At 40.1% G+C, this 17,354-nt stretch overlaps 1 protein-coding gene across 1 annotated transcript in view; it reads left to right on the top strand.

The window, feature by feature from the left end:
• The window catches only part of LOC124616576 (sodium/hydrogen exchanger 9B2-like), a 275,126-nt gene that overhangs the window by 99,977 nt on the left and 157,795 nt on the right, over window positions 1-17,354 (top strand). Inside the window, exon 10 of the mRNA XM_047144896.1 lies at window positions 1,078-1,273. Within this exon, the coding sequence (XP_047000852.1) occupies window positions 1,078-1,273 (196 nt within the window). The remainder of the gene's footprint in view (window positions 1-1,077; window positions 1,274-17,354) is intronic.

Raw genomic sequence — 17,354 nt, 5'->3', positions numbered from 1 at the left:
GGCTGAGCTTACATCTCAAGAGTGATACATGGCGGGCGTTCGGTGATGATTAGGGCAGTGATATCATGGTATTCCACGAATCCCTTGTTTACTCTTCAAGGTCTACTGCCGTAGATTATGAGACCATTTTGGCTGATCAGGTCCATCCCATGGTACAATGTTTGTTCCAAATTTATGATGTTCTCTTCCAAGACGACAACACCCCAGTTCACCCAACTCATCATCGAGGACCGATTTCGTGAGTGACCACGAGAATGAATTTTTGCATCTCTCCCGGCCACCACGCTCGTCAGGTCTCAATGTTATCAAACCTCTGGGGTCTACCTTGGAGGGAACAGTGCATGATCACTTTATACCTCCAGCATCGTTACTGAACCAGCTAATCTTTTGCAGGAAGAATGGTATAAGATTCCCTTGAAAACCGCACAGGACAGGTATTTATCCATTCTCGGACGACAAAAAACTGTTTTGAATGGTTCAAATGGCTCTAAGCACTATGGGACTTAACATCTGAGGTCATCAGTCGCATAGAGTTAGAACTACTTAAACCTAACTAACCTAAGGACAGCACACACATTCACGCCTGCCTGCGACCGTAGCAGCCGCGTGGTTCGGGACTGAAGCGCCAAGAACCGCTCGGCCACATTAGCCGGTTGTTTTGAATGCCTACATTGTATTAGATGTGCTAAACTTTTGTGTTTTTGGTGCTTCTGTATTTTTGTCCAACCCCTGTACGGCTCCAGTCCCGCAGAGTCTACACAGCAACTTGAACAGTCCCTTGGTTGCCACTTCCCCTTCGATTTCAGAAATTGCAATGGAGTGTTATCCGTTCTGCCTTACTCGATCACAATTCCATATGCATAGTAAACGAATTGAGACCTGAAAGTTTTTATCAATTTGTTGCCTGTGAATGTGCCTGTGGAGTATCTATCATTTCACTGCAGTTGAGGTATTGTCAATCCTCATTTTTGTTAATTGATAAATCCACTCATTTTGTTCAGTGTAGATCATGGCATTATTTTTACTGCTTCTTTTAAAAAGATTAAAGTTGAATATGATTTTTATTTGCTTCCACAGGCCGCTCTGTGTTCACAAGCACTTCTCAAGGCAAAGGGTCCCGGAGGCTCAGAAGAGGAGGTTCGCTACGGGAAGTTAACTGAGCTCTTGTGCGTGCTGTCCATCGTAATTGCGGCACCACTGTGTGCCATCAGCATCATCGTCTCTGGCCCTCACCTTCTGAAGAAGATGGACACACCACCTCCAGAAACCTGGAGTAAGAGTGCACGGCCTTCAATAATGATTATGTCAATAGCTGAAAGTGAAGAGGTACCACGTCCAGAATCTTGGAGTAAAAGTGCTAGGCCGTCAATAATGGTTGTGCCTATAGCCGAAAATGAGGAAGAGCAACAAGGAGAAGGGAAAGTTAGGAAGAGGGTGTCAATAGACAGCAATGCCACATCTGTGACCTAGAGGTTGAACGTATACACAAATGAGACAGAGAGAGAGAGAGAGAGAGAGGGATGATATGCCTCTTACAAGTAACAAACGTTCTGGTGGAAAAAGTTCTGTCTCTATCATACTTTCAAATATCACTGGAAAATCTTTTTACTTCTGTGGATATCAAAATTCTTAAAGTACATCTAAAATGTGATACGTACAACAATTTCAGTTATCATTGTTAACTAGTAATTTCACTTTGGTTTTGTAATAAAGCTGTATGTATTTGTTAAGAAGCGAAATGAATCATGTACAATTACACAGTCTAACAGGTTCACAAAAAGAAACAGATATCAGCATCATCGTGAACAAAGAACTGTGATGGAACAAGGACCCGTCTGCATGTTACGTGGGAATAACACATTGCTTACTTATTTTGAACTTTACAAGCGAACTCTGCATACATGAAATATTCTTTGGTGACTTATAAAATGTGAAGTCTCAGATACCAAAAATGTCATTGGAAGTAAAATACTGGTGTGTAAAGACAGAGTGAAATACAGACTGCTCCTGGGTTGAACATTGCGCTAAGCCATCTATTTCAGTTTTAGATACTACCTTTACAAATCCAGATACTGCATTTAACCCAATAAGCTCTACTATAAACTGTCACTGTGACCTCATGTTTTGCATATGTGCAACCTGAAATTAACACAAAAACAGTATGTCTAGAAATACACATGCAGTGACAAAATTAGGTACATACTTTTTCACCATCTTAAGCATCCAGTCAGTGGACTGATACTGACTAGCTTAGAAATGTATATTCATTTATGTTGTTGTTTTCTATGTTTTAATTTATATTATAGAATATATTATTTTTATGAAATAAATAAGTTTTTAACTGTGTGGCTGGTACCGGCGGAGGTTCGAGTCCTCCCTCTGGCATGGGTGTGTGTGTTTGTCCTTACGATAATGTAGGTTAATTAGTGTGTAAGCTTAGGGACTGATGACCTTAGCAGTTAAGTCCCATTTCACACATATTTGGACATTTTTGGACTTGGTTGCATTGTATGTCTGCTGGTAGTTTCTGTAAGACATTGGATTGTGACTTACTTGCATGGGCATGTTTGTTACGAACATGCGGATGTCCATGTAACATTCCTGAAGGAAGTGTAAGGAATTTATTTCATACAATACTGACCATTAAAATTGCTACACCACGAAGATGACGTGCTACAGACGCGAAATTTAACCGTCAGGAAGAAGATGCTGTGATATGCAAGTGATTATCTTTTCAGATCATTCACACGAGGTTGGCGCCTGTGGCGACACCTACAACGTTCTGACATGAGGAAAGTTTCCAACCGATTTCTCATACACTAACAGCAGTTGACAGACGTTGCCCGTAGAAACGTTGTCGTGATGCCTCTTTTAAGGCGGAGAAATGCGTACCATCACGTTTCAGACTTTGATAAAGGTCGGATTGTAGCCTATCGCGATTGCGGTTTATCGTATCGTGACATTGCTGCTCGCGTTGGTCGAGATCCAATGACTGTTAGCATAATATGGAATCAGTGGGTTCAAGAAGGTAATACGGAACGCCGTGCTGGATCCCAACGGCCTCGCATCACTAGCAGTCGAGATGACAGGCATCTTATCCGCATGGCTGTAACGGATCGTGCAGCCACGTCTCGATCCCTGAGTCAACAGATGGGGACGTTTGCAAGACAACAACGACCTGCACGAACAGTTCGACGACGTTTGCAACAGCATGGACTATCAGCTCGGAGACCGTGGCTGCGGTTACCCTTGACGCTGCATCACAGACAGGAGCGCCTGGGATGGTGTACTCAACGACGAACCTGGGTGCACGAATGGCAAAACATTTTTTCGGATGAATCCAGGTTCTGTTTACAGCATTGTGATGGTCGCATCCGTGTTTGGCGACATCGCAGTGAACGCACATTGGAAGCGTGTATTCGTCATCGCCATACTGGCGTATCACCCGGCGTGATGGTATGGGGTACCATTGGTTACACGTCTCGGTCACCTCTTGTTCACATAGATGGCACTCTGAACAGTGAAGGTTACTTTTCAGATGTGTTACGACCCGTGGCTCTACCCTTCATTCGATCCCTGCGAAATCCTACATTTCAGCAGGATAATGCACGACCGCGTGTTGCAGGTCCTGTACGGGCCTTTCTGGATACAGAAAATGTTCGATTGCTGCCCTGGCCAGCACATTCTCCAGACCCCTGACCAACTGAAAACGTCTGGTCAATGGTGGCCGAACAACTGGCTCGTCACAATACGCCAGTCACTACTCTTGATGAACTGTGGTATCGTGTTGAAGCTGCATGGGCAGCTGTACCTGTACACGCCATCCAAGCTCTGTTTGACTCAATGCCCAGGCGTATCAAGGCTGTTATTACGGCCAGAGGTGGTTGTTCTGGGTACTGATTTCTGAGGATCTATGCACCCAAATTGCGTGAAAATGTAATCACATGTCAGTTCTAGTATAATATATTTGTCCAATGAATACCCGTTTATCATCTGCATTCCTTCTTGGTGTAGCAATTTTAATGGCCAGTAGTGTATATACTAATAATGAGATAATGGTGTGTTAGATTTTCATTCCTTTGTTGATGTGACATATTACTGTATGCACGTCTTGTATACAAAATTTACTATTTTTATTGTTGAGCTCTGCTTTCTTTACATTTTATGAGATTTTATTTTTAGAGTGAAATATTCCCTTTCACATTTTACGATAAAAAGAGGACAGAGAAATACCACACAGACTTACAATTTAAAAAGTTCTATGAGAACAGGAGAGCTATGAAGTGAGTGAAGGTGGAGCTGATGACTTAGAATTGCTGATTATTCCACCCAATGCAGACGAAATAAAAGATGAAGAAGTCATAGAAGAAAATGCACTGAAGAATCACGTGTATGCAGGTGCTTCAGAACTGAGAGCAAGGATGAAGTCCATGTTACTTATTTATGTTCAGAAGCTAAGCAAAGAAAAGCATTAAGACATAGAACGTGTGGTAACACGTATCGATCACACCCCAGAGGCAACAAAGTTGGCAATGGAATTGCAAGTTTCCATCAGAAGCCCATAGCGGCTGTGTGGGACCTGGTGGACCCATTGGTACACGCCCACTGGACTATGTCTCCAGAGGCTCTGGACTCTAAGCGCCCTCTGTCACCACAATGTGCCTTGGCCAGTGACAGCCACTCACCCCACTTGTGCTCGGCGCGACTTCGTTACGTGCAGCTATCCAGTCGCCGCACGGTCATGCCTCTGACGCCATCACTTGTGCTTTTGTTCTGACAGCCCCTTCCTTTTTCACATTGAGACCTGGACTCTCTTTCTTGCTTCATTATTTGTAATGAGTCTGTAACGCCCCTCTTACTGAGCGGCCTATCCTGCTTGTGATATAAAATACGATCGTGGATCACGTGTATGCCTAACTAATGGATTTTTTTCTAATTGGATAAGGCTATCTTTCCTGAAGAAGTGATACCGATAAGTAGGAGAAAACTGTACAACCGACCCTTGTGATGGGAAGTCTACTAAAAATAAAAAGTAATTAAATAGAACAGGGCTATAATTTGGAAAATGAAAGTTATTTTGTGCATTCACTCACGAACAAACTGGACAGAAAAGGGGTACCACTGATCATGAATCCAAAAGTTACGCTAATAAACGAAAAGGAAATAATTAACGGTTGCCAGCCCACTACGGCAATTTACATCCAAAATCCTGTACAAGATGAAGGGAAATAAAAACATGTATTATTAAACACTGACATGGCAACTGAAGATTGTTACGCTTTTTGAGACTAATTTTAAATGAGTATGTAATGATAAAGAAAACTGAGAAGTCACTCTTACGTTATGTTTGGCATTAAATTTTGAAAAAGGCAATCGAGTAATGATTTGAAAACATGTAATTAAACTGGATGTTAGTATTGTACTTCGTTACGTGATCTATGACTTTCAGTGACCTCAACATAACGTCATCAAAGAAATTTAGGAAAAAAACACTTTTTACTTTTCCGTTACTTATTTTGCAAGTTGGATTTCATATTATTGTCTGAAGAACTGAGCCTTTTTTACTGATATGAACAGAATTAAACGCTAGAATACGTACCAAACCAAACAGCCATGTGCTCTAAGCTATATGTAAAATAAATAAAACTTCCACACTCTTAATTTGTGCATTAGTTTAGATTTGGATTTTTTCCAGTGATTCATTATCAAACTCGAAAAATGAAATTGCTTTAGTCATATACTGAAACCTCTGTTGTACAACAGTTAATTGAAAGTAGACTGAGGCTAAAATTCTTAAAGAGAATTTATTTATTAATAAACTGGCTGTAACTATTCAGTTTGTTTCTTATGACATTCAGTTAGCATATAAGAAAAATAAAGGAACAAGGATCCTGCTGTAACAATGTCTGGTGGAAATGAGAACACAATCGTCCTGAATTTAACTGATTATTATTTAAATAAATTTTATCAATCAGATCACATTCAGTTGTGCTGCTGGGTTAGCCGTTAAACTTTCTACCAATGAACAGTCTTACTTCAATGCCGTGCATACGACGAAAGTCGGAGCCGACGACGAATCTGTGTTGCTGGAACTGCAGCTGTTGTTGAAGACGGTAGATCTTGTGGAGCCACGGCTAATTACAAGAAAGGGCAATCGTAATTAATACATCCTCTTCCACCCGTCCACTGGGCGTACTCCAGGTACTAGACATCTGGCCGGCGGGCGTATATGATGCCGCCGAAAATGGTACTCTCTTCTGCAAGAGCGTTAACACCACACTTCCGCACACTACAAGCGCTGGAACCCGTCTCTTTTTTTCTCTCTCTCTCTCCGCGCGCTCCGCGCAATACCTCCCTACCCAAAGATTTTACAACGCACAAGCACTGCTATTATCGTTGCTAGTCGATGCAAATAACAATTCCTGTGGCTTTTTCCCAGGTATTATATATAGGTAGTAGGTGCTATGCATCCTGCATTTTCGGTGTTACAAGTCTTCGTTCCTTTGGAGAAATATAACTTAATCTTCTGTTTACTGTGTTATCTTGTTCTGATCATTTCTGCTCCAGTCCATCTTTCGTATGATGCACCACTGTATAGCCCACCTCTCCTTGCCACTATGTACAAAATTGTATGCAACACGGTGGAAGGTGAAGCACTGTCAAAACAGGAAACAAAACTTAAGTAGTATAAATGTGGACCCAATGTACGTACCCACTAATGAACCAGGTAATGTCAATAAAAATTATCTTGCAGAATGCCTAGCAAATAAGATGCTTGAAACAAATTTTTCTGAGGAATTAGTGAATACTGTTATAGAACAAACCAGAATCTATGGTTACCAACAGAAATCATAAATTTTCTTCTAACCAGTTATAAAGATGTTTGCCAAGCTATCAGCAGGAAACAACCCACAGCAAGACAATGCCGCATCTCACTGAAGAATACAATGCCCATATGGTTGGCATTGATGTACTGGACAAGCAGACTGCCATTTATGAGATGGCGATTAGATCAAAGAAATGCTGATGGGCATTATTCGCCTAGATGATTGATATATGCGTAGTAAACACATGGTGTATTTAACAAATTGCTAATCTCAGTGAAAAGCTCTCATTTTTGGATGTTCTAAGCAGATTAGTGATGTATCTTTCAAACAAAACTGTATCAACATCGAAATGCAGAGGACCACAAGGCAGCAGTCTAATGGGAGGATGGGTGGGCACAACAGATGTGTCACTACGCCCTGGAGACCACTTTATTGTGCCAACCTAAACACAAAAGAGACGTGTATACCTGTGCTGAAAAAGAAACAGCAAAAATATGCGGCGGGCGCAATGTTGTGTACATTTCAAATGTTTTGTTTCTGTTCATACTGAATAAACATTCAATGATATTGCAAATAGTTTTCATTTTGTTCACAATGTTTCTTATAGTTTTGACAGCTGATTTCATCAGGTTCCCAAAAATGGGACAGTCTTCAGGTTTTGCACTAGTATACTGAGTTTTTTTCAAATCTGCTTTTGCTTTGATTTATCACTCAGGATACCACATTAAAGTAAAAAAACTTGAAAAAATAAAATAATAAAATTTTGACAAGTAATGGGTTAAATTTAATTAGCAGAAGACAGTTCGGGTATCCGCATTACACCACATTATATTTTTTCTCTCATCCATCATATAATGTGACACTTCTATGTGCTATGGGCAATATTGATGTAAGACAATGTATTGCCAGTCCGTCTACAATAAGTTTCTGTCTTAGGTGACAAGGAACCTTCCATTCTTGTTCCTGCTGCGTGACCTGTCTTTCGGACCCATTCAATATTTGTGAGCTGCCGTGACAATGGATGACATGTGTTGTGTGTAACACTGTTCAGTGCTACAGCCAACTTCCTCAACACCGTCCAGATGCCGTCAAGATGCTAGTAGGAACATAACAGAGAACCATTAAAAAATGTAACCTATTTCTAATGGCTTGTGATACTCAATAACAGAAACAACTCAAAACTGAGTTGAGAACATATCAACAAAATTTCAAGTAGGCGATTCCACAACTTTTTATATGCCACCTATAAATAACAAAAATATTTAATGCTAGCTAAACAGAGAGAGTCCGCAGCTGGTGGTCTTGCGGTAGCGCTCTCGCTTCACGCGCACGGGGTCCCGGGTTCGATTCCCGGCGGGGTCATGGATTTTTCCTGCCTCGCGACGACTGGGTGTTGTGTCGTCTTCATCATCATCATTCATTCCCATTACGGTCGGAGGAAGGCAATAGTAAACCCCCTCCACTAGGACCTTGCCTAGTGCAGTGGTGCGGTTCAAAATGGTTCAAATGGTTCTGAGCACTATGGGACTTTACATCTGTGGTCATCAGTCCCCTAGAACTTAGAACTACTTAAACCTAACTAACCTAAGGACATCACACACATCCATGCCCGAGGCAGGATTCGAACCTGCGACCGTAGTAGTCGCGCGGTTCCGGACTGAGCGCCTGAACCGCTAGACCACCGCGGCGGGCACAGCGGTGCGGGTTTCCCGCATCGTCCCCTACGCTCCTCGGAGTATGGGACCTCCTCATCATCGGAGTGAGCTTAACGTAATTTAAGAGGTATAAGTATTGTAGGTGAATTTTTGTAGAATGTAAATACTTTTGGATTAAAGGAGACCTCTCGCCGGAAAGCAGAAGCAGTGAATCATCGATAGTCACACACAAAAGAAAGAAAACTTGCTAGCTTTCAGAGCAATCCTTTTTCGAACTAGAGTAAAATACACCCAGAGAACACACACACATACACAGACGCGCCTGTGCCCATATATGGTGCCATCTCAATGCATAGAGCCAGTGCTGCCTTTCGGCAGGTGAACTAGACTGTGGTTGGGGTTGCTTTGGGAGGGTTCGGTGGAGGGAGAGAGAGGAGCAGGTGGCAGGGAGAGGAAGCGAGAACGGAAACAACACAGAGTTTTGCACTAGCTCCATCAAGTCGTCCCAGCTCTAGCCAAGCGACCAATGAGAAGCCAGAACTGGAAAGCCAATCGGAATGCGCTAGTTTAACAAGCGGGCCGCGAGCAGGTTTATATTAGTTTTCTTACCAAAGATATTTTTGGCGCATTGAAGATTTATTACAAAAATATCACCATTGGTAGGATCTCCTATAATTAAATATCAGTTAACGACGTAGCGACGGAAAAAGCCATCTGGAAATTCCAACATAGGCAGTAACTTTGATACCTCTGGAGACAGTGCAGTGTGCTTGTGTGCTTAAGGGCTTCATAGTGCTGCGTTGGTGGTCACAGGTAGGCTGCTCATTTTATTGAGTTTTTTTTATCTCTGCTTTTGTAACGGATTCTGAGATTAGCAGTGATATTTCTATTCTTACTTGTCACAAATATTTGACGGTCTTTTTCGACTATGTCACGATTTTCAGAGGTGTTGTTTGGCAGCAGCCTAAGACTACTGCTTAAATTGTTGTGAGTGAACGAGAGCAATGTCATTTAAGAGATGTAAGTGCCTAAAAGCCGATCCCAATTTCATTTCTATTTAACAAATAGAAAAGAGTAAAAAAGTTTTGAAAGCATGCAATATTTGCTTTATAATGTTACCCACCATTTACATATTAGTAATAGCAAATGAACTAAAAGTTATTACGAAAAATATTTTAAAACTTTACAATTAGCTAGTTCCAAAAATAGCATCCAAAACCGTATTCCAAGCACAAATAATTAGAATAGCGCTAATAAAAATCAGAAGACGTATTAAATTAGATATTGTAAGTAGGCTGTTTCGGTTTTTATGTTGGTAACGCCACGTAGCGCTCTGTATGAAAATCACTGACTGTGCTGTGTGCAATCTGTGGCTGGTTGGACTCATTGTTGGAATATTTGATATTGTAGTGTTGGGCAGTTGGATGTGAACAGCGCGTAGCGTTGGGCAGTTGGAGGTGAGCCGCCAGCAGTGGTGGATGTGGGGAGAGAGATGGCAGAATTTTGAGAGCGGACAATCTGGACCAGTGTCCGCCAGAAAAATGAAATTTGTAAAGATGGATGTCAGGAATTGATAGATATATATATATAATGACTCTTGAACACTATTAAGGTAAATACATTGTTTGTTCTCTATCAAAATCTTTCATTTGCTAACTATGCCTATCAGTAGTTAGTGCCTTCAGTAGTTAGAATCTTTTATACAGGGTGAGTCACCTAACATTACCGCTGGATATATTTCGTAAACCACATCAAATACTGATGAATCGATTCCACAGACCGAACGTGAGGAGAGGGGCTAGTGTAATTGGTTAATACAAACCATAAAAAAATCCACGGACGTATGTTTTTTAACACAAACCTACGTTTTTTTAAATGGAATCCCGTTAGTTTTGTTAGCACATCTGAACATGTAAACAAATATGTAATCAGTGCCGTTAGTTGCATTGTAAAATGTTAATTACATCCAGAGATATTGTATATTAAACAATTACACTAGCCCCTCTCCTCACGTTCGGTCTGTGGAATCGGTTCGTCAGTATTTGATGTGGTTTACGAAATATATCCAGCGGTAACGTTAGGTGGCTCATCCTGTATAGCTGGCAGTATTGGCGCTCGCTGTATTGCAGTAGTTCGAGTAACAAAGATTTTTGTGAGGTAAGTGATTCATGATAGGTACAGGTTATTGTTAGTCAGGGGCATTCTTTTGTAGGGATTATTGAAAGTCAGATTCCGTTGCGCTAAAAATATTGTGTGTCAATTTAGTGATGATGAGAATAAGTAAAGAGAGAAATGTCTGAGTACGTTCAGTTTTGCTCAGCTGTTTGAAAATCAAATAATGTAAGGGGTTTATCAGCACAGTCATTTATAATTTTCCAAAGGGGACGTTTCAAGATGACATAATGTAGCTGCAAAGAAGGTATAATGTCTTCCAGAAACTTACAGAATTTCTGTGCATTTTCTTTGCTGAACCAAAGATCCTTGCTGTGGAATATTCCTGTAAGACTAACGTCTCATGTCAGATATTCTGATAGAATGTAAGTTATGTACATTCCTCGCCAATTTTTTTAATTACGCTACTATCTTAATAAAATGTTTGTTGAATTATGTATATACACCCTGTGCTTCATTTTTATTCTTGTATTTTTTTGTGTTTAGGTAACTTTCCCAGTTTACTTGCAAATGGCCCTAAGGCCGAAATAGCAATCGTAGTAATAAATATTTCATACAGCCAACGGCGACTATGGTGTGTTTAAGAAATATTGCCGTAAGATTAACTTCTGATTTATGTAGTTTAAGAACTACCCACATTTTCCCAGCAGTTTCGTCTTTGAAAGGGTGTTAAGAGTTATTTCTCTCTGCCAGTTGTATAGCTATCGTTCGAAAGTCACTGGTAAGCATGAAGAAAGAACCTTCCATAGCAAGACAATGTTGAGCCAGCTCTCCTTCAACATCTTTACCCAAAAGCGTTTTTGCTGCTCCCTTCATTTTTTGCTCATAAGTACGCAAATTTTCAAAGAAGCAGCAGTGCCTTAGATGATCAACACAAATCAGCTGTTTCAATCTGGAAATTAACTCAGTTTGCATGCGCGCTGTTGAAAAATAGCGCATTCCCATTGGCCTGCCAGTTCTGATTTTTCAGATTTTTCATTGGTCGCTTGGTTAGAGCTGGTAGTAAGTGGTGGGGATAGTACATAATCCTGTGTCGTTTCCGTTCTCGCGGGAGAGGAATTGGGGTGGATGACCAATGGTGGGGAGGGATGCAGCCGGTTTGTCTGCTAGGAATACGGCAGGGACACAGGCTAGGCATGTGATGTACGCTTGTCGGAGGTGGCGGAGAACAGCGGATGCTGAAGGTGATGTGAGAACATCAATTTTGGGGGAGGGGGGGGGGGGGGTGACAGGACGAAGGAAGGGGAAACTGTAGTAGAGGGTGTGGTGACAGTCGGTTACCGGATATTGAGGCCAATACGCAGTTTAAGGGGGGTAGGACGTCAAATGGGCCGACTTGGAGCAGGAGAGGCACCACATGATATTTCAATTTCCACTGTCTATACTTTTACAAATAAATTTATGAAACTTTGTCAGCATGACCAGGAAGGATTCAGAATTCACACTCTTAGCAGTGGAAGTTGTAAAACATAACGAAATAATTTTTTTTACATGTGAAATTTCATCATTTTTTTCACTTAATAATGGCAGCATTTGTTACTATAGGTACACTTTTCTTCATAAATAAGAGAGATTCTTCGATGAATTTTGAACAGCATACAAACCATACTTAAAGGTGTGTGAAACTCTAGAATTTTCCAAATCTATTAAAAACTGTGATAAAAATTGAGGTAATTAACTACAAAATTTGTGTTTTTTCTAAACATGAAGTTTAAAATACAACAGCTCATTCGTTTTTTCATAAATTAAATAAATTCTAGAATTTCATGCACCTGTAAGTATGGTATGTATGCTGTGCAAAATTCATCGCAGAATCTATTTAACTTATGACGAAAAGTGTACCTATAGCAACAGATGCAACCATTAGTAAGTGAAAAAATGATGAATTTTCACATGCAAAAAAAATTATTTTGTTATGTTTTCGAACTTCCACTGCAATGAGTGTGAATCCTGAATCCTTCCTGGTGATGCCCACAAAGTTTTATGAATTTATTTGTAAAAGTATAGACACTGGAAATTAAAATGTCCTGTGATCCATCTCCTGCTCCAAGTCGGCCCGTTTGACGTCCTACCCCCACAGGTCATTTAAGCACAGGTCATTTAAGGGTGTATCATTAACAACTAATGATTTTGTCTTGTAAGTCGCACTGTGAACCACGTCAAAATGGCTGTCGTGCCTTCCATTCAGAGACGTAGTTATATGTCATCACTACAATAGGTGGCAGCATTGTACATCGTGTAAGAACAGCACGGTCCCGCTGTGGCTCGCTACCCCGCTATGTCGCGAGTTGCCGTGTATGTCATTACTCGTATTACCCAAACAATATTTAATCACTGTTTGAGAATGACAGCGCTTAGAGACTTCCAAAAAACTTTAAATATTATTTCAAACTTTTCCAAAGTTTTTCGTTAGTCTGTGGATGAACGAACCGAACTGTTGGCTACTACGGAACATATTCTCTTTTGTTAAACATTTGGAGCCTGTGGAGCCTGACAAAAACGAAAAATAAAAGTTTTTACATGCTTTTGTGATTAGTCTGTGGGTGAATAATCTGAACTAATAGAACCAGCCATGAAAGATTTTAATAAAGGAAAACTTGGTGCGTAGTAGTAGCCTACTATCGATCTCGTTGATTTAAAGGCTGTAGCACCAAAATTATAAAAAAAGAAATATAAAAAACTGGCCATATGTGATTATGACCCACCCACAGTGAGTTCCGTACAAATTTAACTATTTTACATAGACGGGGTTATCCGTTCTGGGAATCGAGGATATTGTCAATTTTTGCCTGCTACCGAAATTCATTCTGACGGGATGTCGGTGTCATGGATTCCAAGACTATCGAGAATATTTCAATTTCAAGTCTGAAGTCGTATAACAAATGACAAAAGAAATATAATTTTCTTGTGATACAATTAGAAATTAACAATTTATGATTTTTCTCTGTACTTGTGCTGTGAAATCTTGCTTCCTGACAAATTTTATGATTCTAACTCAACGGGAACTACCCTATAGGTTTTGATGAGTGAATTTTCGGGTATCAAAACATGTAACATAAAAGGCCGTAAATTTTTGGTTGGACGAACTTAGAAGCTTAAAAATTTTACACTGCCGGGGTACCACAGATCTTAGTAAGTGCCATAATTTCGAACTTGATATTCCCGTCTATTCCAGAGAAAAGGAGCCTGAAAGTCGGATAGACAGATGGATAAAAAAAGACTAAACATTTTTTCGTGTTATACAATAATAAATTAACAATTTTCTGGTTTTTTGGTATACTTGTACTGTGAAACGTTGCTTATTGTCAAACTGCATGATTTTAGGTCAGCGAGAAGTATCCTGTAGCTTTCAGTGAGTGAATTTTCGTGTATCAAAGCGTGTGACGTAAATGGACGGATTCTTTGGTTGCGATGACTTGGAAGCTTAAAAATTTTACAACGCTAGGGGACCATAGGCCTCAATATGTGACGCAAATTTGAGCTTGACACATCTACCCGTTCCTGAGAAAAAGAGCTCTCAAGGTCACTTACTAGTGAATCCGCTCCAAAAATTCGAATTTTTTTCCATCTTAAATCAACATTTAGAGTTTTGTGAACAAAATGGTAGTTAAATGAATCGATTCGGACATCGGGAAGATCTTTAAAACAAATTTAAATATATGTGGGTATGCTGCAACGACCGTGTTCCCGCAGCGGTCGGATGTCAAATGGCGTCATTATAGTCTGCGTTGATCTAGAAGCGTGAGACGCGGAAAGAAACAAGGTTTCACAGTACAATTGAAGGAAAGTAACTGAAAGTGTTTAACTTGTAATTACATAAAACGAAAAATAGCTTTTCTCTGAGTTCCTTTAATCCGTTTTTCAGTTGTTATTTCCGTCTTTGAGAGCATTTTTCCTTGAGAAAGTAAGCGTGTATCAAGTTGAAGTTGATATCACGTACTAAGGTCCGTGGTCGCTTGGCGGTGTCAGTTTCAAGCTTGTAAGTGAAGGCAGCGAGGAGTTAGGGTAATTTATGCGTTCGCGATGATTCTAATTTATGCGATTCTCTCATTATCACTTGTTTGGAGCTGTCCCGATATAACGGGACTGCTAGCAAGCGGAGCTCAGCGGAATCGCATGCAAAAAGTGCAAAGTCGGGATTCAAACAGGGAAGCCTTGAGAAGTGCTAAGTCGGGATTCAAACAGGGAAGCCGTGAAACGAAAATTTTCGTACGTAATAATGGGTTCTTGAGGCAAGCCGTGAAACGAAGATTTTGGTACGTAATAATGGGTTCTTGAGGCAACTATAGATGTCAGAAAAAGTCGGGAAGCAACACACAGGGAAGCCGTGAAACGAAAACTTCCACGCGAAAAATGGGCTCTTGAGGCTGCTAAGGACAGAAAAAGTCGGCAAGCAAACAGGGAAGCCGTGAAACGAAAATTTCCGGACGAAAAATGGATTCTTGAGCCAACTAAAGAGGTCAGAATAGGAGAGAGGAGCAAGAAAAGGAAGAGAGAAGATGAGGAACACACAAACCAAGAATATTATGCAACTGGAGGGTTTTAAGAACAGCAGAGGTGAGTAAAAGATGAAATGTACCTTTAAACTGAATTTCCCAAGAATCAAACTTTCTGACATGTTTATTTTATCCCAAAAAAAAAAAAAACCATCTGAGCTAGAGGTCTGAAATTTTTTGTGATATTTCAGGCTACCATTTCGAGAAAAGTAGACTACAGACATCAGCTTACTATCACCAGGAGGAAAAATATACCCTTATTAATTATAAAAAATTACCATAATTTTGACTGCCTAAGTTATGTATTTATAGTATAAAAACAATTGATTGAAATAATTTGATTGTAGCCTACTTTTAGATAACAATGTCATAAATGTATGCACAAAGTTTTCAGCATCTAGGAAAAGTAGTTAATAAGTCTATAGACTTCAAGCGTGGACTTGCAGGAAAATTTTTAAATTACTGACCGACATAAATGTTTATATAATATAGTTTATATCGAAGCTATTCTGATTATTCCTGTGCCAAAATCCTCATTCCCAAAACACTGTCATTGTCCTAAAATTTCTTTGTATTCAGAGTTCACATTATGTAGTTAGACCCTCACAAACCTTATGAAAATTATGCTGTTTTCCCAGCCGTCCACTGGCAAGTTACCTTAACAATCGGACGTACAGGCCACCAGACGGACAACAAAGGGATGCTACAAGGGTTCAGTTTTAACAGACTGAGGCGCTAGAAATTAAGGCCTTTGCATGGTTAACGTCGAACGTTTAACACAGTCACTAATTTGTAAAGTAATCATACGTTCAGGAGCTGTTTCACACATAGGAGATCGATTCCTTATAGATTTGGGGACTGGGGGTTACTTGGGCGGGCTAACAGTTCTGCGTTTGGACCTTTAAATTCTCTACTTCAGCAGTACGGAAGGGTTGGTTCAAACGGCAACGTACGACGAGCTATTAAGCTGTGAGATTCTGTGCGTTCACGCCACGTTAATGTGTGACTGTGTCAAGCGTGCTTCCTTTTCTTTAGTAAAAGATACATACACAAAAATTCTCTCTCTCAGCATTAGGCATACTCGTAGATAACAGGCATCATGGAAGAACGGCAGCTTCTCAGACAACTGACGGACGCAAAAGTACAACTGGTCTCACACACTGAGAACTCTCAAATCTGGATGTTCGGGTCTGTGCTTTTTGCTTGAAAAGTCTTTCCTAAACTCTTGACTCATTAGATAAAGTGTCACGAGGCAACATTGTGAACTAATGATTGAAGGAAATCATTTGTTAAAGAGCATGAAGATCATTTCTTATATTTCCCAGTACGTACTGCCATGACTTTGCTTAATCAAATCCGGGGCTTAGAGGGGCTCCTGTTTTTCAGTCTTCATCTTTTCTCTGTGTTATTCCTTCCGTCTTCTGCCCACTTTGGTTCCATTGCACAAAACAAAGGAGTTATGTGTAATTTGTGCTCAACAAATAAATGGGGAATGTATGCCTCTTGGCCCCTACTTACGAAAAAAACGAACTCTCAAATAAGCCTTATTTATTTTTTTTCTCAAAAAATGTTGTGTCGAAGTAGCCGATTAACCATTAACTGTATTCTTTTAACTCGGTTATTAATATTGCTGTATCAACTTTAGTAGCGCAGTCTGTGAACCTACTACGTACAACGTTGATGAGGCAAATATAACGAGGAAACCACATTTTCATTTTCAGGGTTTTAATGTAAGGCAAAATATTTTTTCTTATGCCCTGGGGAAACATGTGACAATACTTAGGTATTATCTGAACTGCACATACTGCTTCAGTTGCTCGTTGTTTTACAAATTGTTATAGTCCACCATGAGTTTGTCGTTCCTCTCAGGTGGATAATTTAAAACTTTCAGTTTAATCTGAAGATGTTTTCATTATTTTCATGCCACAGCAAAGCATCTGTCTTAAAGAAATTTTCACTCAGTTCTAGCGAGCAAAAATACTCTTTTTTCAGAAATCTAGTTAGGATCAGAGGTAGCCAAAGGTACGGAACAGGATGCATGTACCGTAAATAATTTTTCAGTTTTGTAGAGTTATGTAAGAGAAATCAAAATCGGCAACCTGATATTTTTAATTTAGATTATACTGAAACTTAAATATGGTTCTTTCCTTTCAGACATACACAGACATACATAGTGGCAAGGAAAGCAAAAATTTCATTCTCTC

Source organism: Schistocerca americana, chromosome 5 (genome assembly GCF_021461395.2).
Source record: "Schistocerca americana isolate TAMUIC-IGC-003095 chromosome 5, iqSchAmer2.1, whole genome shotgun sequence".
NCBI lineage: Eukaryota > Metazoa > Arthropoda > Insecta > Orthoptera > Acrididae > Schistocerca > Schistocerca americana.
Note: the sequence above shows the minus strand (reverse complement) of the source record. Positions and strands in the feature narration are given on the sequence as shown.